We start from the raw sequence: 25,719 nt of genomic DNA, 5'->3' as shown, positions 1-25,719 counted from the left end.
ATGTATAGGAGCAGCACAGCAAAAGTTGAATTTGATGGAGAAAGACTGTGGCCAAGCTGACCGATTATGTGACTGTTAAAATTGTTGGGAAAGACTCTACGGAGGCCTGGTCCAAGGCAGAAATGGTAAGAATTGGGAGAAGGGGACGGTGAGAAGAGATATGTAGAGAGAGAATCTAGAGGACCTGGTGAACCATGGTGCCATCCTCGGGAATGGGTAACCCCAGAGGGGACTGAGGGGAGATGACAATGAGTTTTGGACATGGAGTCTGAGGAGGCCATGAGACCTCCAGGTGAGCCGTCCAGGAGGCAGCTGGCTTTACAGAACAAGTGGTTCCTGTTCAGTGCACAGAGCAGAAGGGTTGGTAGAGACCCCGGGAGTGGGTGCGGTTAGCCAGGGAGAGTGCGGAGGCTAAAAGGGAAGAGAAGGGTGCCAAGGACAGAGAATCGGGAAACACTTATACTTTAATGTAGGAAGAGCCCGAAGAGTCTGCCAAGAGGACTGAGAAGGGACAGCTGGAGAGGCGGAAAGCGAAAACCCGGAGAGAGTGAAAAAGCCAAGTTTAAAGAAAGGTGCTACCAACGGGGTTAGCTGCTCTTTGGACCGTCCCCATGGCACAGGACAAGACGGTTTCAGTTCCAGCAGGTTCCGCTGAAGAGAACTCAAGTGCCTGGTGGAAACAAGATCTCCAGTCCAGCCTGGTAGGGGGCCGACCACACGTCCCCCCCATTCCTTCCCAAGCCACGAGAGTGCCCAGCTGAGACACTCGTGTGTATTCTCTGCATGAAGTTGAGTGTGCAACCTTCAAAGAAACCACAAAGGAGCTACTTATTTTCAAAGGGAAAACACGTGAACTTCACGGGCATAAGGAAGACATTAAAACAGGGGTGAGGAGAAGACGTCGTTCTCCCACCACTTCATATTACCCTTCACAGAAATAACTGACTACCTGAGTATACAGTCATTAAAGCGTGCACACACACACACACACACACACACACACACACACACTCAGCTGGAATATTTAATTCTGCTTCCTATTTCCCACCACCCCAGAAAACCCAGGACACAATGGCTTTGCTGCACACATCTATTTCTGCCTTAAAATCCCTGGGAGTTGCTCCCTGTGGAAAGAAATATGAAAACCCCAGGATGCGTGTGAATGCAGCCAGACACTCTTACCGAGGGGTCCTCACTGCCCCGGCAGGGCTGCGGGAGGGCTGGGGCAATTTTACTGCCACGAAATTGGCTCCAGCTGGAAGCGAGGCAAGGTGTTTACTCCCGCTGGTCCAGACACAGAGAGAACCTGCAGGACCTGCCATCTGAGGCTCACAAGTGCCCAGTGCTGGGCAGCATCCCCGCCGAGGGGCTGGCCAGGGCTCAGGGTGATGGGTGGACCAGGCTGTCTGCAGCTTGGAAAAGGCTGTTTCGACTATAATGACTTTCACATGGACTGGGGGGTTTGGGGGCAGGCACTGTGGCTGGGGTCTGGAGGGGGGGAGAGAGGGAAGCAAAGAGGTGCTTCCCTGTGAGGCAACAGAAATGACACGTCTTGTCACCACGTTCTCCAGGTTGAATTTCCAGAGCCCAGCTCTGCCCTGGAAGAGGGGGACCGTGGCCTTCTCTGTGGTGTTCCCAGACCTCCCTGAGTCCCCCCAAACCCACGATTCACAGCTATGTCGCTCCCCAAGAGCACGTCTCCCCCTGGGGTTGACATGCAGCCAGCTCAGGGGTGGAGGAGCCAGCAGCCGCGGACCCAGACGGGATGTTGACTGGGAGCCTTGTGGCCATGGCAGATGGGAGGGGTTCGCTTCACCCACTCAAAGGCACCCGCACCCCCCTGACTAGGGTGGAATTGTGCCTGTCCCGCCTTCACAGCGAGACTGGCCGGGACTGCGGGCTGAGTGAAGGGGTGTTCTCTGGCTTATAGCGCCCCCTAGCACTGGCCAGAGGGATAGAACTCGGTGAGCTCTCCCAAGGAGCTACCACCTGCCTGTCTGAAGCTGGAAACTGGTCGGTGTGCTGGTCATTGGACCCATGCAACCACATTTACTAAACTCTTTGTTAACAACACGTAAGTCCTCAAGGGCCTTACAGTGCAGGAAGGGAAACAGACAGATGACCAATCACGTTAGAATTAGCTAAGTATTGTAAAGGAAGGAAACACAGGGTGCTATGGGGATACATAGGGGGTGAGAATCAGAGAAGGCTTCCTGGAGGAGGTGACATCTAAGCTGAGATCTGAAGGATGTGGAAGAGTTCAATGAATTTTAGAGATCAAATAATGGAGATAAAAATTACATGCTTCTTGGTCTTTCAGTGCTTATAATACAAGAGGCACACATACAGATGAACAAGTAACTACAGTGGGAGCTCCCAGAAACAAGACCCTCAGTCTCTCCTATGTCTTTGCCATCACAGTCCCTGGGTGTCAAACCTGTTTAAATGGCAAGATCTATCTTCCCTTCAGAAACATTCACTTGCCCTTGAGAAATTCCCATGGAATCTTAGACTTTTCAAGTGTAGAATGATCTTAAAGACCATGGAGTTCTGTCTTTCATAAACGAGGAAACCAAGACCTGGACAGGTGAAGTGACTTGTCCAAGGCAGGCACTCAACGATAGCAACGTTGAGAACAAATTTCAGGTTTCAACATTTTTTTCACCCTAGCCTCTTTTTGTCCCCCAGAAAGAAAGTTTTCATACATCTCTTTGTAGTGATATGTTTGGAATGTTTTCAAAAGGTATTAGATAGTAATTTAGAAAGGGAAAAAACAAACACACAAGAGATAAACCTCTCATGAGTACAAAATGTATGTGTTCTGATTGGATCAGAGGGTGATTATTATCATAGTAGAGAACTATGTAATTGGTGTAAGTAGAAGTCCTCTATGGGCTGAGCACTGTGCAAAGAGACTCAAACAGATTTGTCTGCAGATCTGAAAAGCAGACCCAGGATTTGTGAATGTCTGGGGTTTCCAAGGCCAGAGTGCAGGCATTAGGCCACGCCCTAGCGGGCAAGTTCCTTTGCCTGTCTCAACCTTATCTTTCCCACCTATAAAATGAGGATGAGTAGGCTCTGAGGTCATTTTTCGAACTCTAAATGTCTATAAACACTTCCTACAGATTCTAGCCTCCTATAACTTCATACGAAGAGGGCAGACGTGAACTCACCTTTCCTAGAAAAATTCCAAGAAAGGGAATACCATGGCAGCCTGGTAGGTTTGGGGACAGGCCAGATAGAGGTTGAAACGTCGTCAGTACTTCATATTTATAAATCTATCATTGTTCTTGGCTGTCAAGAGAAAGTGGGTGCCCTTTCTCTTCTTTAGGGTGAGAACTGAGCTGACTTCACACGTGTGGGCAGAGGGGAGCCACTTCAGCCCAGGCACAGGGGAGAACTCACAAACTGAAAGTCTCTTGGGGTTCACTGAACTCCAGTGATGGGAGGGGAAGATGTGTGGGCCTGCTTAGGATAGGGGGCAAGAGGAAGTGAACCAAAAGGCAATTTTGTTACCTTTCAGCTGGAAAAACAATCAGATTACACTTGTGTTTGCATAATTAAGTAGCTGCTGGAATCAAATACTTCAGATGCTTTCTGTGAGGAACCTGCTGCTCAAAGTTTAGCAGAAGTTATCTACCCGGTACTCGTATCCCAGGCGAGGCTTTCCCTTGGAGAAAAGGTTGGCACTTTGGACAAAACCGTAATTTGAAAAGAAAGAAGAGAAGAGAGGGCCTCTGTCATATAAGATGCTTATCCAAAGTGGATTTGGTCTGGAAAGACTTATAAAACCTTCCACATGACTGGCCCTGTGTGGGGATAAGCGAATCTCTTAAATCCCATCAAGTATGCCCTCATTCAGCGTGGCTCCTTGGAGGGGCCTCGGGGTGCCTTTTGCTCAGAACTCAATGGGCCACACCTATGTTCAAGTCTCCTGGGACCCTATTTTGTTCTCGGAGGGCTAAAAAGCAGTATGGCCAGATATCCTAGGCCTCAGAGTTTGTCCAGTGTGGTTGGGGAAGTACTAGCACCATATCCTATGAATCAGTGAACACAGTGCTGGAAAATCATGGCGGCAGGGAAACATCGCTATGGGTTAGGCTATAGTTAGAGTCAATAGGGGTGGGGGTCTCTTCAAAGTTGGGTGGGGGACAAGACAGAAAAATGTAGAAAGCGGTTTCCCTTCCCTATGGCTAAAATTTTGAGGGGGGGAAAGGAGTTTAAACACTTTTCTTGGAAATACCATCTCCCACAAATTTTTTGGCTTTTGCCATCCCAATGTCACTTCTCAGAGGTGTAAACAAAGAAGTTTCTGAGAACGAGGCCAAACTCGCATTCTTCCCAGTCTTTGTAGTGTTTCTACAGCCCAAACACACAAGTCTGTTTCTAAAAGGATGAGGTGGGAGAGAGAGAGACAAAAGTATAGAAAGACCGAAGACCCCAGCTGCAAAAGGGTTTTGCACAGTTGGATCTAACCCTACTCAAGTTCAGGGAATTACATGTCTCTCTTAAGATAAGAAGGGTCAGTGGAAACGGGTGACTTGTGTTCCTGGCTGGTCACCAATCATCCCACCTTTCTGTGCTGTTTACTCCTCTGGAAAGTACAAATGATACTTGTGCTGGCTTTTCCCTTCTAGAAGGGTTATTGTGAGATATAATGAGGTGAAGTTTGAAACCTTGTCTTAAAAAATACAAAGCGGAATCAAGATGTTAATGATGATAGTGATTGCATTAGTAACTGGCAATCATCCACAATAGCTAGCCATCTAGTATCCTAGGTAGTTCTCCAGTATCTGGTTTTACTCCAGTTTTGGATCAGTTCACCCCGAAATCCTTTGCTGAAGGGTGGAGACCTGTCTGTCATGGGCAGGCCACCACTTCCTCCTGCCTCTTCTACTTGCTGCTCTTCAAGTAAGCACAGGGGCTTTGCACTTGCTGTTCTCCCCGCCTGGTGCCCTCTCCCATGGATTGCCCCAGGGCAGGTCCTCCTCCTTGCTCACTTCTCAGCTAGGATGGCACCTCAGGGTGACCTTCTCTTGCTGTTCCACAGAACGCAGGGTCCTCCTCAGTCAAGTCCAATGCATGGCTCTGTTTTGTTTTCTTCTTAGCATTAGCACCACGGAAAAGTACCCTGTGTATTCATGGATTGCCATGGGGCAAGGGCTTTGTCTTGCTTATCCTAGCATCCCGAACAGTGTTTGTTGAATGAATACACAACCCTGTGTGCTCCAGCGGCGCCCAGAAAACAACCGTCTATTATAGTCAGCTCCAAAAGGCAGAGGGCTTCTCATATCTAGGAGAGTAAGAAAGAGAGAGAGACAGACAGAGAGCTCATCTGTCTGGGTGTCTCCCCTCTGTCCCTGCCCTCTCCAGAGAAGGTAGAGGGGTAGTATTTCTCATTTCGCCCTAGATGGTCCACCAGGCTCAGCCAAGGTCTCCAGGGCAGGGCCACCTCCGACCTGAGGAAGGGGTCGCGCTAGGTGGGTGAGTGGTAGTCGGTGCTGGGTTGGGACAGGGGCGGTCAGAGGCCGGGGTGGGCGTGGGGTGAGGGTGCAGGCCAGAGGGTGCCCCGGGCCTGCCGGGGGGCCAGGCGGCAAAAGCGGTCCGGGGCGCGCCCCAGCCCACCCACTCGCGTGCCCACAGCCGTATTATTCCCTATAAGGATCTGAACGGTCCTGGGCGGCCCCGCCCCGTCGGCCCGCGCCCCCGGCCCCGCCCCCTTTTTGGAGGGCCGATGAGGTAATGCGGCTCTGCCATTGGTCGGAGGGGGCGGGCCCGGAGCGCCCGAGGCGGGGGCCGGGGCGCCCCGCGCTATATCACTCGGTGCCCCAGCAGCGGCGGGGCGCGGGCAGCGGGCCGGCGGCGGGTGCTCGGACGGCTTCTCCTCCTCCTCCTCCTCCTCCTCCTGCTCCTCCTCCTGCTCCTCCGGCTCGTCCAGCTCCAGCTCCCGCTCCTCCGCCCCGAGAGACCGACGCCCGCTGAGTCGTGCGCCAGCGCCGAGGCAGCGTCGCCGCGCCCCATCCCGTCCCGCCGGGCACTCGGAGGGCAGCGCGCGGAGGCCAAAGTTGCCCCGCACGGCCGGGCGGGCGAGCTCGGGCTGCAGCAGCCCCGCCGGCGGCGCGCACGGCAACTTTGGAGAGGCGAGCACCAGCCCCGGCAGCGGCGGCGGCAGCGGCGATGACTCTCTGGCTCGGGCTCGTCGTGCTCCTGGGCAGCTGGAGCCTGGGGGACTGGGGCGCCGAGGCGTGCACATGCTCGCCCAGCCACCCCCAGGACGCCTTCTGCAACTCCGACATCGGTAAGCGCTCCCGGCGCCCCGCCCGAGCCCCGCGCTGCAGCCCGGACTGCGGCGCCGCTCGGGGTGGCGGGGCGAGCCCCGCTCCCTTTCTCCGCCCCGGGAGAGGGGCGCACGGGCTTGGGGCGGAGCGGCGAGACTCAGAGCCCTCGGGCGGGGGCTCTGCCGTAGCTGAGGCGGGGAGATGCCCCGCAGAGGAGACCCACAGTGGCCGAGTGAACCCCTGGCAGCCTTTGCTCTCCTTTTAGGGCGTGAGGTTCCTACCAGTCCTTTGACATCTGGAAAATTTCCCCATTCACTACTTACTAAAGGAGGAAGGGCTGGGGGAGAATGGGGAGGAGAGAGTTCCTCACCCTTGGAATGCTAGCTAAAGTGCTGGGACGTTGACTAGTTAAAAAAAAAAAAAGTTGCCAGCCATGTGCACGGAAAGTTGCGCGAGAAACTTAGAGTATTCTGTTTGCATCGTCTCCTGCACCCCCGAAGTTCATTCTGTTCACTGAGACCCAGCCCAGCCCCCCGCTTCCCAGGCAAGTGCTAATGGAGCTCCGTGGACTGCCAAGTTGGGGTTGGATTTAAGGGGAAAAAGGAGGAGAACACTGTGGGCTTGACCCTCCCGCTGGAGGAACTGTATTTGAGAGTGTTGATGGCAAGCAGGAGGTGGCGTGTGTGAGGGATCACTTATCACATAGCTGTGAAAATTCACAGGGAGGCTATTTTTCCCCCGTGAATGTGTGTGGGGAGGGGGAGAATAGGCAGTGGGAAATAGATTTGTCACCAAAAGAACAGAGATGCCAAGGGTCACGTCACGGTGACAATCTGACACTGGACTTCGTGTCTCGATTAGAGAGAGACCCAGTAAGAAGTGGCACCAGTTTGTACGGCGAGCCCTGAGAGTGTCCTGGGCGACTCGTCTGGGAGTGTTCGGGACACTTGTGTTTGGATGGCCAGAGGTGGAGTGGCAGCTGGAAAACATCTGTCCCCTCCTTTCCAGCTCATAAAGCGTGTGAGTCCAGCGGCCCTTCTGAGTATGTGTGTGCTGGGTGGTGGGGGGAGACAGCCTCGCCGCCCTCCGCCTGTGTCGCCGCCCTCCGCCCGTGTGGATTCAGCGGTGAAGAATGGAGCGTGTGTGTTTTAAGTGCAGTCATAAAGGGGAAGGAAATTTTCCACTGGGTCTTGGGTGAGGGACTCCACAAGCCTGTTGTGGTGAGGAGGGGGAGGAGGGAGGGGAGGCAGCCGAGGTGGGGAGGGGCGCTGCTGGTGGGCCAGGCCAAGCCTAGCAGAAGTCAGAGAGGTGGCTGTGGTGACCAGAAGGTCAGTCCAGTTGGCAGCTGAGGGTGTTTGTGTGACCTGGGGTCACCCTTGTTAGAGGTTTCCTGGGGCCCTCATGGTGCACCCTTCCTTCTCTCTGGGGAACCTGGCTGGCCCCTGGGTTTGTGGATTGCTTAGAAGGATCCTTTGGGCTGCCTGAGGCCTGGGAAGGTTTTTCTCTCTCCTCCCTTGACCGCCTCCACCCAAATTCCACTTGGCCTTTGCCTCCTCACCCCGGTTGGTGACATTCCCACCTGATTAGTGTGGGGAGTTGCTGCTTGTGCTGCTGGGTTCTGCTGTTGCTCAGGGAGGAGCTCACACATGGGCCGGGAGGCCAGCAGGTGCACTCGGGCTGTGTGCACTTGCAGCCCAAGTCCTTTTCTGCTTGAAAAAGGGTTGGCTGTGTTCACTTGGGTTTTTTGGAGTGTGGGGGGAGGGGACCTCAGCCCTCCCCCTTGCCCTGTGCTGTGGGGTTTCTGCCCTGGAAACGCACCAGGGAAAAGTGGGAACAGGAGTGAGCAGATCCTGCTTCCAGTGGGAGCTCTCCTTGACTCTGTGAACCGCCTGGGTTTCCTGCTGTGAGTCTGTGCTGACGTAGAAAGTTTCTTGTCATTTCTTTGCTCGATTCAAGAAATAGCTCCCCCCACCCCCAATCCAATAAATGACCCAAAGAAAAGCAAAGTTACCAGGAAGTACCCGAAGAGCAGAACATTGTGGTAGCGAAAATAAAAAAGAAATGAAAAATCTTCAATGCTCTGGCGCGGATCCAAAATTGTTCTGCCTCGGTTTGGTGCACTGCACTAGTAGCAGAGATGAGCTAATGCTTTTAAAATGGGAGGTGTGGGTGTGGGCCGCTTGCATGCTGACCTCCGCTGCCTTGCAGAGCACCCTGCGGGTGCCCGGTAGGTGGCTCCCAGTTTGCCTTGCTCAGAGCCTCTGGTTTCCAGGCTGGGTTGAAGCTCTGCCCCTTCTCTCCCTAAAAAAAAATGTGTAGGATCTTCCCAATCTCCTTGAGCCCCGCAGCCCCACTGGTCGATGCTGTAGCCCACAAAAGGTGCTCGAGCCAGCCCACCAATGTCCTCTTCCGGAACCTTCCTGCTTGTTTTCTCTTTGTGGCTGGGTGCCATGTTGCCCGGCGAAGGGCACAGCATGCCTGGCGTGGCCCTCTCCAAGGGCTCCCCCGGGGCCTTCCCTCTCCTCACTCCTCATCCACAGGTGTCTCTTTTTGCCTTTCTTCCCCAAAGCCCCAGGGCCTGGCACAGCGATCCGGGTGAGGAGGAGTTAAAAGGTGTTTCTATGGCAACTCCGGGCCCTGCACCCTATGGAAGTGTTTAGGAGAAGAATAAACTACATGCTGGCTTATAAGACACACTGTGGGGGGAAGAAAGGGACTTGGCAGCAGGCAGGCTGTCTGCGGCCCCCTCCCCACCAGTCTCTGCCCCTGAAACTCCTGACAAAACCTTGACTCTGGAAGAGGAAGGGCGGGGGTGGGGGTGGGTGCTGGGGATGAAGGCGGCCTTGGCCGGGCACATCCTGCTCTGCTCTGGCAGCTCCATGCAGTTCAGGAAGGGCTGGGCACTGCCAAGTGCTTTCTGAAAATTGGTGTGTGTGTGTGTGTGTGTGTGTGTGTGTGGTTTCTGCAAAGGTGGAGGGGGGCGGGGGCGTGGGGAGCAGAGAGAGAGAATTTTGCAGCATTGCGGGCCCTTCTCTCCAGCCCCTTGCACGGAGGAGTGGGGCTGTGGGATGGAGTGTTTGGGGCCTGCCCCTGGCCTGTGGGGAATTCGAGAGTGAGGCTCTGCTTGGGGGCCGGCTGCCAGCCCTGGAGGATGGCCCCTGGCTATCTCCAAATTGTTTTGACAGGGGCCATTGCCAGCAGATTCTTTTAGTATCAGATATGAGGTTCTCCTTTCAGCAAAGAAACCATTTTCAAAGAAACCAGATCCATTCCCTCTCTCTCTCACACACACAATTGCACCTCAACACTGGGCTTTGCAAATGTAAGGGAAATAAAAAGAATCAGGCTTCTGAGAGGAGCCAGCCACTCGGTGGGGCAAGTCTAGGGGACGCAGCTATGGGCATCTTGGGAACTGTGGAAAGAAGAGAGCTGCCACTGGGCTGGAGGTGGGAGGGGCATCTCAGACCCCTACTGGTGTAAACACCTCACAGATGCCACCTCTTTCAACCCCCCCAACCAGCAACCTTAAAAGTAGATATTACACCCATTTTTCAGATGGGAAACACTGAGGCTGAGAGAGGTTGTGCTTGCCCATGGCCACCCGGCTACTAAATGGTAAGGCTAAAATGTATCCTTAGTTGTGCCATCCCTCAAAAACTTTCCAACTTTCATTGACCCGTAATATTCTAAGGCGGGTAACGTGGAGATGGAATAGATAGTTAACATTTGAAGAATGCTTTCCTTCTGGATTTGGGAAGTTTTCCTTGAAAATATATAGATGGCCAAAATGGCCAGAGCTTTTAATGAAACATCATCTTTAGGCAGGGAGAAGTTATTATTTTAGGCCATAATAGAAGAAAAACAAAAGAAAATCTTTTTCGTTTGCAGAGGGGGGCTGCAGTGCCAGGAAAGCCGTGGCCCTTGACTTGTTGCAGCGTTGGAGTCACTCAGTTGAAGACAGTTTTATTTTTTTGCTTTCATAATAAGCAATGGACCTTTTAATACACCAAGTTGTTTGACTTTGGGGCTACTAGAACTGGAAAAGACCCTCAAAACCATCAAGCCACAGTAAAAAAAAATGACTGCATTTGTCACACTGAGGCCCAGGGAGAAGTAAAACTAACAGAGACAAGACATCTCAGGGCCTGGAGACTCTTCCTGTCTAGGTGGGGCTGAGCTGGGGCTCCCTGGGGGAGGTGTCCAGTCTATGTAGATGTGCGTGGGGGGAGGAAGGCCAGGAAGGGAGTCAGGAGAGTGGGTCCCGGCTGGTAAAGGTGCCCCTCTGACAGTTCTGTGTCCCTTTCACCGTCCCTGGATAGATAAGGCTAGAAAAGTGGCCACGGAAGTGGCTTGGGTGGAGGGATGTTTTGTTTGTTTTGCAGGAACAGCAGGAACCATTCAGCCCCACTGCTGAATGGCACATTCCAACAGGTTCATTAATTAAAAACAAAAACAACAACATAATTCTCCATTGCGCTTGGCTTTTACCGTTCCAGCCAGTATGGACAAGGAGGCCCCTTCTTCTAGCCTTTGTCATAGTCAACTCCCGGGTGGCCTCGAGAGGCAGAGTGGGGTGGTGGAAAGGCCACGGGGAGGGCAGGTCTGGGCTCAACTCCTTCCTCAGGGCTTGCTGGCTGTATGTGCTTAGCCACGTTACTGGATGTCTTTAAGCTTTAGTTTCCTTATTTATAAAAGGGGAATAAATGTATACTTCGGCCCTTTTTATTTACACTTTTAAAGTTACAAGTATTATATGAATACATTCTATGTCCACGTATATATGTATCTGTGCGTGTATCTATAGCCATCCATCCACCCATCCATCCACATCTCTATCTGTCTTTCTAAAATCAGAGAAGGGTAAAGTCCTTTTTGACGACTGCTTTGAATTACAGTCCCTTCTTCAAATCCTTTCTTCCCTATGCATTTACAGACACAGGTACCCATAGCAAATTTATAGTTTTTTCCCTTAGAAACATGAACAGTAGAACGCTATAAATAGTGGAATACCACATACAGTATCCTGCCTTTTTTAATTCAACAGTGTGGACCAGAGATCTTTCTCATTTCATACACACACACACACACACACATATAGCTCTACTTCATTCCTTCTATTTATACTATTCCATAGGATTATAATCTTAAAAAGCTAATAACTATAGAGCGATTACTATGTGCCATGCACTGTTCTAAGTCATTAACATGCATTAATTTATTTATCTCAACAGTTTTATGAGGCAGGTGTGCTGTTGTCATCTCCATTTTACAGCTGAGGAAACTGAGGCTTAGAAAAATTAGGTAACTTGCTCAAGGTTATATGTTAAATAGCTGGCAAGTAACAGAACCTGTATTTAAACCACTGCAGCCTGGCTCTAAAATATATTCAACTATATATATATATATATATGTTACATTGTACTGTATATTACATTATGCTATATTATATCATATATCATATTATATGTATATTAATAATTTATTTAGGCAGTCCCCTAGTTATGGATATGTGAGTTTCTTTTTTTTTTTTTTTTTTTGAGACAGAGTCTCACTTTGTTGCCCAGGCTAGAGTGAGTGCCGTGGCATCAGCCTAGCTCATAGCAACCTCAAACTCCTGGGCTTAAGCGATCCTCCTGCCTCAGCCTCCCGAGTAGCTGGGACTACAGGCATGCGCCACCATGCCCAGCTAATTTTTTCTATATATTTTTAGTTGGCCAGATAATTTGTTTCTATTTTTTAGTAGAGACGGGGTCTTGCTCTTGCTCAGGCTGGTCTCAAACTCCTGACCTCGAGCGATCCACCCGCCTTGGCCTCCCAGAGTGCTAGGATTACAGGCGTGAGCCACAGCACCTGGCCGGATATGTGAGTTTCTAACAACTTTTCATCCTCATGATGACTGCTATAACAAATAGCTGTTGTACAGTCCTCTTGTTCATGTGTACCAATACTTGTCTATGGCAAACACACAATTGGAATTATCGGACACAGGTATGTGCATTTTCCCTTTGCCCTCCAGAGTGGATGTATTAAACATACTCTTTTCAGATGTGCAACATGAAGGGACAGAGGAACTATGACAGCCCTGTGCTTGAGATACTTCCATGGTTCTCTCACATGGGAAAACAATTTGTCATTTTTATTGACTTTCTGAGCTTTTTTTCTCTTTTTGCTTACCCCTTTGTCTCTCTGAAGGGGACCACTAAGACCAGGTTAATGGGAATGTTTTAATAGGGAGAGAGGGGCTGCAGTGCCTGGAAAGCTGAGGCCCTTGACTTGTTGCAGCGTTGGAGTCATTCAGTTGAAGATAGTTTTATTTTTTTGCTTTCATACTAAGCAATGGACCTTTTGTTACAACAAGTTGTTTGACTTTGGGGACTCACATGGACTCAGGTTCAAAGTATACATGGCTGTGTTAAACACACAAGCTTTTGCTTTCTGACTCAGAGCTGTCCCCTGGCCAGGCAGATGGTGGCAGTGAGGGGACTCATCCTTTTGTCCCCCTTGTTGTTGCATTTGGTTGGTGCTTGGATGGGAGCAGTGAGATGGCCAATGAGGAGGGGGATGGGCTGCCCAGAGGGGGCAGGGTGGACCCAGCCAAAAAAGACACTGGCTTAAGAGAGATTTCCTGTTCTGATTAAAACTTTTCAGTGGACTTTTGGGATAAAGTGTCATAAAATGACTTACAAGGGCCAGTGTGGACCCCGCCTACCTCCTCTTCCTTGTCTCCTCGCTGGCCCTTCCTGTTCCAGCTGCTCGTTCCTGTTCTCTCTCTGGCTCCTGGCTTGTGCTGCCCCCTCGGTTCTGAACACCCTTCATTAACTTTCCATTCTCTAGTTCCCATTTGGTCCCATTGCCCTGCCCACTCCCTGGCATTGGTGCAGAAGAACAGTCACACACCTTGCCCAAATTTTAAACATGCTTAAAAACACCAGCTCTAGTAAAAGCCAAATTCTCCAAAGTTGCATGGGAAATGCCCAGAGGAGGATGATCCTGGGCTGGAGCGAGACCTTAGGGCTGTGTGCTACCCAGAGGGACGCATGCAGCCCCTCGGAAAGGGGAGGCACCTGTTACAGTGTCTGCATTACTCGATAAGTCTAGTCCTGCCTTGTGGTGGACGTACTATTCCAGCACCCTCCCAAAGAAAAAAAGCGGAGATTTCTGAATGCCACCCCACCAAGAGACTGCCAGAAATAATACTGTAATTACCTTTCATTGCCATGCACTTACTGTGTGCCAGGCACTGTACCACACTCCCTGCTTGCATGTCACTCATCCTGTGAGGCGGGGCTTACCCATCCCAGCCGCCTGGTGAGCTGTCTGAGGCTAGGTTGTCGCTAGAGACTGCGGCGCTTGGAACCTATACTTGCTTAGCCTGTCTCCCAAACCTGTGTTCCCCATCAGTCTCTTGTATAGACCAATGGCTGGAACTCTTTGGACTTGGAAAGCATCTACCCCTTTTGCAACTTCCCTGCGTGGGTCTTTGACCCCTCACTCTTGGGGCTTCCTGCTATGCTTATATCTGATTTTCTTCCTAGCCAGCCACTCCAGCCCCTGCCTTCCCACTACCTCCAGTGTTATGACCACAGGGTCAGCTCTGGGATCCTTACAAAACCAAGCCTCACAGCCTCTTTCTGAATTCTAACCTGGCGCTCTTCTCACTGGATCAGTGGTTCCCAGCCTTGTCAACACCATGGAATATTTTTTATTCAGGTTCCTTTCAATAAATTCCGTGTTTGGAAAAATTGTCCATCATAATTTCACGTGTTGAGTGTTGATTATTTTTCCATTAAAAAGCAAAATACAACTATAACTGCTGCTGCTAGCCAATCATTATTCTGACATATTCAGCTAATACACACATTAATTGCAGCCCAAAGCAAGGAAGCTTGGAAGCTGGGAAACTTTCTCCGGGGCTACTGGGTGACTGCATTGTCTGATCTGGGCCGGCTGACTAACGTGCTGCAGATAGCCGTGGACTTCTTAGTACATCACTGTCCTGCACCCCTTTGGAGAGTGGTTCTTCAGTTTCATGCCAGTTGAGCATCTCTCCTCCCTGTGGGCAGGTCCCACACATGTACCACCATTGCCATTTCTCCACGTGCTGCCGACGGGTCGGGGGCACAGGTAGCAGGTAGCTGATGTACCTGGTTGAGGTGCATGCCCTTTCAGAGACGGTGACGGGGATTCATGTATTTGTTTTCCTGTGTTCATTTCTGGCAGACAAGCACAAAATATTGATCCCAGTGAAAGGGACTCACTCACTAAGCCCTGTTTGACAGGAGGCCACCAGGTGTCTTCCCCAGCTGTAGTGGAGCTAAGAGGTCTTTTTGCTGGGTTGCTAAACTATCAGTGTCTGGAGCAGCAGGGGGAGCCTGGAGAACCTTCTCTGACCCATCTAGAAGCCATCTTTGTGGCTGGGGTGGCTTCGCTGTCACAGAAGGGACCGTCCCACCACCCAGCACCCGGGTCTGATTTATGTTCACGTAAACCTGATCACCGAATGGAGGGATTCACGGCTTGGAGACTGGAGACATTAAGTATTACCAGGCCTGCGGCCACCTGGCTTTTTGTGGGGGTGGGAAAGGGAAGGAAAGCTGTAGGTTCTGGCCTCAGGGAGCACAAGGTAAACTTCAGCTGGTGGAAACACAGAGCCGTGGGATGATGGGAGGGTGGGGGTGGAGAGGGGAAGTCCTGAGCAGACCAAGCCTCCGAGAGCTGTTCCGGAACCAGAGACCTTAAATATTACACGGCAATTATCCCCTCCCCCTCTGCCCAACTGTGATCCCTCCTGGAACGAGGGCGCCAGGCATCGGGTAGCCCAGCTGCCTGCAGAGAAGGGCTGTTTCCTTCAGAGATCTCAGGGCTCCTGCAACCCCCAGATTTGGATGTGGGGTCAGATTCATGAAGACTTGGTTTCGTGACTTGAGGTGTTTGGCAGGAGTGTTTGCATTTCATCCGTTGTTAGGAAGGGCTCCCTTTTGACCTGGACTTTGCCACCACGAATACACTCACAGCCTTTGAGATTTGGAAACACAATAGTTCTTGTGAACTCTGCTGCCCACAAGCTTGCACAGGTTCTCTGGCCTCAGTTTCCTCATCTGTAAAATGGGGGTATATTATGGGCCACATGGGGTTTGGTGATAAAGTGAAATAATTCACAGAAATGTTTAACACAGAATCTGCCACATAGTAAGAGCTCAAAAAGCGTTAGCTTTTAAGAGTAGGGTTGTCAGATTGTATGGCAGAACCGATATTCTCACTTTATTTTTGGTGAGGAAAATGGGGCTCTGAGGAGAGATGTGACAATTTCCAGGGTCACATACAGAGAGCTGAGTTGCAAAATCATGGTCATTTGATCCCGTCACCCCCAATCCAGTGCTTTCCACCTTGTCACAGTGCCTCCCTCAGGACAGAGAAAGAAACAACAAAGGCCACTACTTTGTTTTCACGACTCTTCACATTTTAGAGCCTCAAGTCCCCTGGATCTCACTGGACGACCACGACATGCCAACGAGAAGAGCGGGATGGCAGGGCTGGTCATCGTTCCCATGTAATGGACGTCAGTACTGAGACTAGGTGTGGTTCAGTAGCTTAGCCATTCAGCAGGTACACGGAATTGGGATTGGAACCCATGTCTTCTGAGGCCAAGCCCAATACTTGCCAAGGGTCTGGGCCCACCTGTCCCTCTTTAGACTGCTCCTATGTGTTTGCTTCTAATAGAAAGAGGTAGGAGATGCTGGGGTAGCCAAGGGAAGGCCTTGGAAATGGATCGGTGATACGGAATTCAGCTGACAAGTCAGTACCCCTGCCCCCGTCCACTGCCAGGGCTAGGGGGTGTGGTGCGGTGTAGGGGAGGAACACTGGCTGGAGTCAGAAGACCCAAAGTCTAGTCCTAGGTCATCACTTGACTCTGGGATCACCTTGGTGATGTCAGCCTCCCTGGGTTTTGGCCTCTTACCTGGAAAACAGCGGGATTGGCTCTGCATGATGTGTATACACTGTTTTCACACATATTTCACTGAATGCTTGCTATGTGTCAAGAGTTCCTGGCTCTAAGTTCCCTTGGACAGGGCTCTCTAGTCTAGCTGAGTAATTGAGCACCGAAATCCATCAACAACACCCTTTAGGAGGTAACTTCATTAGCAATACGGTCTATTAAGAGAAGAGCCAGGATCTCTGTGGTCGTAAATGTGGATGAGGGCTCTGAGTGAACAAAACCTCTAATGAACAAAACCTCTAATGAGCTAAGATACTGAATCAGATGACATCGTTGACCACCAAACTTCCTGTTGGAGCAGAGCTGATTTGCCAAACAGATAGCAACCTTGCAGACTCAGTCGATGGCTAGAACTAAGAATCAAGGTCATCCAGGGTCTGTCACCGATTGCTGGAGGGCTTGGTAAAAACTGAACCCACTAGCACCACGACAGAAGCTGATGGACAAGACATGGCACTGAGACGCAATACACATCAACACAGGGCCTCCCTTATCCACAGTCTACCTGAGCAGCCCCGGAAGATTTGGCGAATGGCTCAGCTCACACATTTTCTGTAGCTGAGAAGACTCCTCTTGTGGAAGACAGGCTTGGATAAAGACATGTATGATCTGGTGGAACCCTTGTTTATGTGAGCAGCCATGGGAAGGACTGAGAGATTCCAGAGAATCTCAACATCCCAGCTTGCTCTCCGGAGTGCAGTTCTGAGCAAACGGGTACAGTGGGAAAAGCTGATACCTGAGGTGGGTAGGTAGGTGTGGGTTCCAGTTCCTTCTCTGACCAATGCTCTTTTGGCCTGGGTTTCCTCACCTGTCATCTAGGCCACATCACACACCCAGTGCCTACCGGGACCAGTCACAGAAACTGGGCATTTGAATATTAAACATAGTGGAATATTACTTCTACAAAATACATAAGTGGTTCCCCGGTCTCTTGTTTTCCCACTTTGGAGGAATAAATCAGTACTAAAATTTATGTCATTATTGTAAGAGAAACAACAAAGCAGTGGGCAAATGTGATGATAATTAGCACCTCATCTTTGGCTTTGGAGTTGGGGAGGCAATAGAGAGTGGTGGCGACTGTGGTGAACTGGAGAGTCCAGGTCCCTTCTGAAGGGGGCAGCTGCTGTCCAGCCACAGCCTATCAGAACGTGGGTCCAGTATTGCAAGATTTTCAGTGTCTTAGGATAAGCCAGAAATCCAAAATTTTAACATGAAATATTCTAAAAAGAAACACACACAGATGTGTGGACCAAACAAAACACGTCCCTGGCCAGATTCAGCCCAGTGGGTCACCAGTTTTGTGACCTTGAGTCTAGATGATCTCTTGAATTTCCCTTAGGTTCTTGGATCTCTGAGTGAATAAGATCAACAGCTTTTTCAGGCAGTGTCCCCAGAGACATTGCTCACGTGCTTGTTATTGCACTTTCCACACTTCCTGAGGTGGGGACGGTGAGAGCACAGGTTCTGGAGTTAGTCTGCCTGATTCCAGCCCCAGCTCCATTCACTGCTAGCTGCGTGGTCCTGGGCAAGTCAACCTGCCTCAGTCTCATCTGTCCTGTCTGTAAAGTGGAGTATGCCATGCATGGTACTTTTAACCTCTTAGGGTCGTGGGAGAGTTTGCTGAGATAATGGAAATAAAAGGCTTGGTCCATTGCCTGGCATGTAGGAAGGGCTTGATAGGTGTCAGCCACCATGTTATTCCTCCTTGGTATTATTACTTCACCTAGATGGAAGCCAAGTCTTACCAGCTCACTGCCTGATGTTAGTGGGCATGCGGTGAAAGTATCCTGAATGAATGAGGACATTTGAGAAATATAGCATTCCAACCTTTCCAGGCAATAGTGTACTTAGCTGTGAGTGTGTGTGTGTGTGTGTGTGTGTGTGTGTGTGTGTGTGAAAGAGAGAGAGATATTGGGCACTGACCAGCTCAATGAGAAAAAGCCTTTCCAAACTGCTAAGCTAACATTAAACAGTGGCGATTACCTTGGAAAATAAAATAAAAGCCTTTGCCCATCCTTTTCTAACAGAGAAGACAAGCGATGGCTTGAAAAACCAGCATGGGGATTTAGAAACTCAGGTGCCGATGAGTGTGCTAACATCACGGGGTGCTTTGGCAGCTTGATGGATTTTATTTATTCAGGGCTCCTTTAAGCCAGAGGCGATTCCTGGAGGCTCCTAAAATTTAATGCCCCACCTGGATAGTTAACATCTGGGTTTTATTTTGTTTTAAAAGTTAACCCCAAATAGTTAGAATTCCTTCTGGTATCGCTCGGAGGAGAATTTCTTACTGGGCAGCTCACAAGCAGAGGGACAGAAAGGGAAAAGGAAACTAGACTGGCACCGTCCAGGAGAAATAATATTGCAGGCCACAAACGTGAGCCATGTATGCAGTTTTAAATGTTCTCATCATGTTAAAAAAAAGGGGACAAAGTGAAATTAATTTTAATACTATACTTAACCGAACATGTCCAAAGTATGAGCATTTCAATTTAAAAATTATTAGTGAGATTTTACATTTTTTTAAATTAAGTTTTTGATATTTAATACGTATTTTACAGTCATAGCATATCTCAGTTTGGACTAGATGCATTTCGGGTGCTCGACAGCGCCCTGTGGTTGGTGGCCACGGTATTAATAGGACAGCGCAGGTTAAGATGCTGTTTGCAAAGGCACGGCATCTCTTTGCCCCTTCTGCTTGTCTCATGAGCTGTGCACGGGGGTAAGAGGCAGCTGGAGGTGCATTTGGGCCCACCAAGGCTCGGAGGTTACTGACTCAGCTGTGCTGCAAGTCATTTCTGGGCCCCATGGGTCCCTAGGCAGCGAACCCATGTGCTGTGACACCGGAGAAGCCATCCAACCCAGTTCTCTCACTGGACAAATGGGGAAACTGAGGGTCAGAGAAGTGGAGCAGTTTGGCTTAAGAGATAGAGATAGAACTAGAATAAGAATAATAATTTGATAATATTTAACGTTTTTGTAGTTGTTTTTATATGCCAAGACCTTTTAATGCATTCTCTGCATAAACCCTGTTAACCACCCATTGAGGGGGGCACTCTTATCTCTATTTTGCAGATGAACAAATTGAGATGGAATTAAATATTAAAGCAGCTAGTATTTGACAGCTGTTCTAAGCACTTCATGTGCATATATACACATACATAAATTATTATTTATTGTAACCCTGTATGTTGGGGATTGTTACTATTATCCTCATCATCCTCATCATCCGACTTTGAAGATGAAAAATACTGAGGATGAGAGAGGCTAAGCAACTTGCCTAACATGTAGCTAGGACATGGGGAGGTCAGGATTTGAGCCAGGGCTCCTGCATCCCTCCCCGAGTCTGAGCTGTTCACCATGAGCACTGCCACAGTGACCCTGCTGCATCATGGCAGAGTTGATATTGGAGCTGCTATGTCTGTTCCGGGGTCCCTGGTCTTCACTGTCCCACTGTACTGCCTGGATCACACTGCTCTTGATCCCCAGCACTTTCTGCCTCTCTGTGCTGCCAGTAACAGACAGAACTGTGCTCCAGGACTGATTGGAGGGTCCAGGAAAAACGGGCCCATCTCCTCTGGCTTGGCCGATTCCCATGCTGCCTCAGCCCATGAAGGCCAAATTCCTGGCCAAGTTAAGCAGGGTGGGAAGAACAGTTGTCCATTCTGCCTTCCCAGTTGGGCGAGGTCAGCGTACCAGGTTGGAAAGTGGTATGTGTCTAATTGCAGGGGCGGAGGGGCTGAAAGGATTAACACTCTTTAAATAGACACCAGAAAACTAAGAATAGCCTTGCTGCCTGGAAATCTATGGGTATTCCTGGCCACGGGCTGTCACACTTAGTAGGTGCTCAATAAATGCGGATGGAATGCAGAAATAAACAAGTGCTGAAAATGGGTCATTGGGGGAGCACTTGGCCAGTAAAACTCTGTCCTCCGTATAAATAAATAACTTTAGACTGAGTTTATTTGAGCCTCCCTGCAGGCTGGAGGCCTCTCTTACCTTTACGTGTCTACTTTTGTTGTCTTGCGACCAACTTTTTTATTTTTGGCCTGGAGCACGGCAAGCAGAGTGGCAGGGAAAGACTAGTTCAGTTTGCTTTTCCGTTTTTTCTGGCTTGTCGTCTGCTATCCTGCCGGGTTAGAAAGATGGAGATCGCTTCCTTTTTGCCCTCTCCTCAAGACTTCTGTGTTCCTTAGAGTGCTTGGTAGATCCTAGCCCCTTGGAGCCTCGAGATGGAGCCTCCCCATGTGCCACCAGACCTGGATCATGCTCTGATGCCAAGCTCCTTTTGCCCACTTTTCTGCCTTGTGATTGCTGAGTAAGGAAGGAGAAAGTGAGAAATACGGTCTGCATTGCACAGGGAAGTTGCTCTTCTGGGGTTGGCCAACACACATGGCTGTGGCGGTGTGAGTGGGGACTTTGCAGGGACCAGAAGAAAAGGTGGGGGAGGGAAGATTGACCTTCAAGGTCTAACATTTGCCAGACTGAAAAATCCTTCCTGTGCTCATGACTTGTTTTATAATCTTACTTGGCTCAGTTCTGGGCACACATCAGATTTTTAAATCCTAGTATCTTGTTTATACCATTAGGGCCCTGATGGAGGGAAAATGTGGTTGGTGTGAAGGTGGGATGTTTCTGATGGAAGGTCCAGGGGAGAAGCCCCGTGGGGAGAAGGTAGTGAGCAGCAGGGGACATACTGGTGTGTCCTCACCCTGGTCCCCTGGTCACCCGGGCTGGGGCTTTCTTCTCTCTGATCTATACTTGCTCCGCCATCCTCATCATTTTACTGATGGGAATCTGTAAAATGGGAATCTTATAAAGCTACATGGACAAATGTCACAGAGATTCTCCTAAAGCCCATCTGTAGTCATCACACCACTTGTCTTAGAGCCTCACTGAGCTGGTGTTTGTGTTAAAACTAAACGACAACAACAAACACCAAGAAAAGTTAACCTAATTTAATCCTAACTCGTCTGAAAGTGAATGGCACTGCCAGTTCAGTGGTTGCTTGGAATGTTCTGGTGATGAAACTGTTTGATGGATATGTTGCCCCAGGCCACCCAGGATCTGAGGGGGATTCCGTCTTCCTGGGCTCTGGGCAAGGCAAGGACGGACTCTTCCAGCCTCTGCGGCACCTTGAGTGCACTCACACTGGTACTGGGAGAGTCTTGCCGGCCGGGTGCTGGGGCAGCATGGTGGAGTAGTAAGAGGGGCCAGTGGCCCTGAAGGATGGGGCCCCAGGCTGGCTCTGCTCCCTCTGCCTGTGTTTCCAGGCAAGGCACCTTCCCTCTGAGGGCTCTCCGCACAGTCAAGGAGAAGTCTTGGGTTCCTAAGCACTCACCATTCAGACTCTGGCGTGCAGGGTATTTAACGGAGGAGGGAAGGACGCAGAGAAGTTTGGGAGCTGGCGGAGGTGGAAGGCTGCCCCCACCCCTTGCCCTCCCAGGGCTGGGCCTCCTGCCTCATCCCTGCCCCCCGCCCCCAGCTCCTGCACCATTAACTTCAGTTGGAAAAGCTGATGTCACTGCAGTTCAGGATGAAACTGCTTCCACCTGGGCCTGGAGGCATGGAAGTGGCTGGCAAGAGAGCAGCAGGTGGGGCCCGGGGGCCAGGAGGAACCCATCCTGGGAAAGAATTCCCTGTCACGGGGCTCTGATGTGGGCCAGGCAGGCGGTGGGGTCACTCGGCCCCTGCAGCTCCTCCTCACCCCCTCCTGCATAATTTCCTATTTCCTGCCTCCTCCTCCTCTGACACGGTTATAAATAACCTCCAAGGCCGGCCTGGGCGTACGTGCAGGTGGGCCAGAGGAAAGTGCAGGGGATGGAGCTGGATTGAGCCCCTTGGCCAGGGGGTCACAGGGTTTCATGTTGCTCAGGGGAATTTTGTTTTCTTGTTTTTTTGCACTAGGGAGTGGGTCGTGAAAGAGGAAATAATCTATGTTGGCATGAGGAGGCTTGGCCTCCCTTGGGCCGGTGCTGGGTTACACCTGCAACGAGCTGCCTCCCTGTTGCAGATCCCTGGGACCAAAGGGCTGGAGAGAGGCTTAGAGAGGAGGCATCTCAGGACACACAGAGGACAGTGTGCCATGTGTGGCAGGTCCCAAGCCCCAGCCTGGCCCCATGTGGGAGGCCAAGCATGCCAAAGGCTGTACCTCATTTTCTACCTTTTTCCTCCACCGCCAGCCATGTAATTTCTTGACACCACCAGGTGAGGGCCCTGAGTGCCCTCACCTCCCCATGGGGTTGTCTCCCACCCCGCTGGGTCCATGGTTTCCAAGGACTATCCAATGGCTTTGTAAAGGTCCCACTGATACTAATGCTACGGACCTATCCATCCATTCCTTAAACCAAGATTTATTGAGCACCTACTATGTTCCAGGCACTGGGAAAAGTGCTGAGGTCACAAAGATGAACTAGCCATGCCCCGCCCTCAAGGGGCTCAGCCTGTCCCCCTCTTGGCTGAGGCTCTGCCCTTCCTCCTCTCTGCTTCCAGCTTAGACAACTGAGTACCTGCAGGGAACACACTCAAGGGCCCCTGTTTCCTGCCATATCTTTGGGGAAAAGTTCAGAAAACAAAGAAAGGGAATTCTGAAGCAGCCAGTGTATTAACTTCCTTGCACTCCTTGCCTGACTTCCTCTTCTGTGCGTGGGCCCCAGAGATGTTCTTGTAACCATGACTGCTCTCTGTCATACCTACCCTACTACTTGGCTTCCTAGGAACCCATCAGCTTGTTTCCTTCCTTTCTTTTTTTTTCCTAGAGCTCGAGAGAATCAGGGTCTTGAAGGGATTTTTTGGTGTGGCGTGTGGTGCAGGCTGCCAACACCTAGTGGGTGCCTTTTTCTGATTCATAGAAAGGTGCAGTACAGGTGTCAGTCCTGGCTCAGCGAGAGCCATGAGGTGGCCCTCTCACCCCTCAGGCCATCTGGGAGGCTGGCTCTTGTGCCCAAGGCCATCCTTGTGCCATCTGGGCCTGGTGAACCTGAGCCTGGAATCAGGGACCACACAGGCACTCCGCTGGTTGGCTTTTTTTTTTTTTTTTAAAAGCTCATTTACTTTTAGGATGCAAGCAATCTTTAGGATCAGGCTGGGACTTTTCCTGATCCCTAGTTGGAACACATTGCTTCTGCCACATGATTGCTTAGGGATGGGCAGGGACCCAGAGAGCACAAGTCCTGGCATTACCAGGACCTGATTACTTCCAGGTGTCAGGGAGCATCAGGGACCAAGGGCAGGCTTGGGGTTTGGGAAATATTCTGGGCTGTAGGATCATAAAAGCTCACTTGCACCTGTTTGAAAGCCAAGTCTGTGGATGTTGGTTCTTAGAAGGAGGAAAAGAGATGAACTGCTTACTTATTAGACTAGAAGCACTGTATGAATGATGAAGAGGCTGAGCAGATTTTGCCAGATATTGCTAGTTAATTCTCTCACTGCTTATTTTATAGATAATAAAAGTTAGGGAGAGACATGCTAATTGGCTTCAAGGTCTCTGAGCCAAGCACAACCATCTGAGAGACCAGGTGGCTTCATGTTCTCTCAGTGCTCACCCCTGCACGAGGGAGTTTCCTACTTCCAAGCGTGAGGCATCCCCTGGTGCAGCCTCTGAGGCTCTTCTGTGGGGCTGGTTTGGGAAGACAGTGACAGACACAGAGATGGGTTTGGAGTCAAACAGACTTGAGATTAAATCCCAATTCTGCCTCTTCCCAATGGAGGAAGTTGACTAAATGGTTGTAAATTCTGAGCCTTGGTTTTCCCAAATGCAAAATGGGAAAGATCCCATGTAGGTGCTGGGCTGACATGAGATGCCAGCAGCTCTCAGTCAACACTGGCTTGGAGCTGCGTTTGAAAAGCATATTCTTAATTCTCCAGTGAAGACCCACCATGCTTTCTCTCCTCCTAACCACTAAGGTGTCATCAGTGCTGTGCTAATACAAACAAGAGTAAAAAAAGATGAGTGTGGCCCTCCCTGGAGGTAGAGTTTATGGAAGTGGATTTACAATGGACAGACCAAGGAAAGGTGAATGACTTGGTGAATGGAGAGGGATGGAGTGGAGACTGGTCTGCTCTGGTCTTAAGGGTGGTTCTGAAATCATAGAATTAAGAAGATCTCAACAGAAGGGCAAGATAGATCAGATGGAAAGATGGAGGCCCAGGGAAGTGAAGCCCTTTCCCGGGGTCACACAGCTGGTTGGGGTGTTGGTGGAGGCAGCGTCCAGTGGCTGAATTCTTGGGTCAGGTATTTGTCACTGCCTCATATAGCTACTCTTGTCACCATATGCCCCAGTCGCTGGGCGGGGGGGACACTTCCTGGGAGACAGAGAGCTCGTGGAACCCCCGGCACTCACTGCCTTCCGCTGCCTGCTCTGATCATCTGTGAGAAGCTGGAGCCCCTCCCGTCTGTCTGTCCTGTCCCCAACTCCCAGCAACTGGCTTGTTCCATGGGCTGATCCCTTTGGGGATTTCCAGATGATGTCCCTTGGACTTGGCAGAGCCGTGCGGGGAATCCTGGTACTTGCATTTCCTTTCCTTATGGGCGGGGTTCGGTCTCTCACCTTCATAGGCTGCTGAGAGGAAGGGTGACTGGTGTGACCTCACTTGAAGGCAGTCTGGCCCTGGGCAGCAAGAGCCTCAAAATGTGCATAAGCTTTAATTATTATACCAATCTCACTTCTAGACATTTAGTCCAAAGAAATCACTAGGCAATGGGGTCCACTACTGCACTGTTTATAATTACCAAAAAAATTAATCTAAATGTTGCAAATAGATTGCTTAAATTATGCTTGCTTAAATTCTGTGGACTGCCAAAGAGTCATAAATAGCTTGACGTGGTTGTATATCGATGTGGGAATAGTCCCACGATGCACTTTTTTCTTTTTTCATTTTTTTTTTTTGAGACAGAGTCTCACTCTGTTGCTAGGGCTAGAGTGCCGTGGCATCAGCCTAGCTCACAGCAACCTCCAACTCCTGGGCTCAAGCGATCCTCCTGCCTCAACCTCCCGAGTAGCTGGGACTATAGGCATGTGCCACCATGCCTGGATAATTTTTTCTATATATATATTTAGTTGTCCAGCTAATTTCATTCTATTTTTAGTAGAGACAGGGTCTCACTCTTGCTCAGGCTGGTCTTGAACTTCTGAGCTCAAATGATCCACCTGCCTCGGCCTCCCAGAGTGCTAGCCATGATGCACTTTTGAGGAACCGAAGTTAGTTTGTGAAAGAAAGAGAGAGGGAGAGACATGAACGTGCATATAGATGCTCAGAGAAAAGGCTGGATGTCTCCACACCAAAGTATCAACACTGGTTATCTCTGGGGTGTGGGATTTTGGGTGATTTCAATTTTGACCAATATTTTCTGGAAAATAAAATTTCACAATGGTGACACATGACTTTGATAATCAGATAAAAGAACAATGGTGAGAAAGCAAGGACTCAGGGGATCCCCTGCGTTGG

The 25,719-nt window shown here is 50.2% G+C and overlaps 2 protein-coding genes across 2 annotated transcripts in view; one reads left to right on the top strand and one right to left on the bottom strand.

Moving 5' to 3' along the window:
- SYN3 (synapsin III) overlaps nt 1-25,719 on the bottom strand; it is a 409,534-nt gene that overhangs the window by 205,360 nt on the left and 178,455 nt on the right. The gene's annotated exons all lie outside the window — the stretch shown is intronic.
- TIMP3 (TIMP metallopeptidase inhibitor 3) overlaps nt 5,866-25,719 on the top strand; it is a 55,991-nt gene continuing 36,137 nt past the window's right edge. The window contains exon 1 of the mRNA XM_045553010.1: nt 5,866-6,298. Coding sequence (XP_045408966.1) covers nt 6,178-6,298 — 121 coding nt within the window. The 5' untranslated portion in view covers nt 5,866-6,177. The remainder of the gene's footprint in view (nt 6,299-25,719) is intronic.

This window comes from Lemur catta, chromosome 6 (genome assembly GCF_020740605.2).
Source record: "Lemur catta isolate mLemCat1 chromosome 6, mLemCat1.pri, whole genome shotgun sequence".
NCBI classification, from domain to species: Eukaryota; Metazoa; Chordata; class Mammalia; order Primates; family Lemuridae; genus Lemur; species Lemur catta.
Note: the sequence above shows the minus strand (reverse complement) of the source record. Positions and strands in the feature narration are given on the sequence as shown.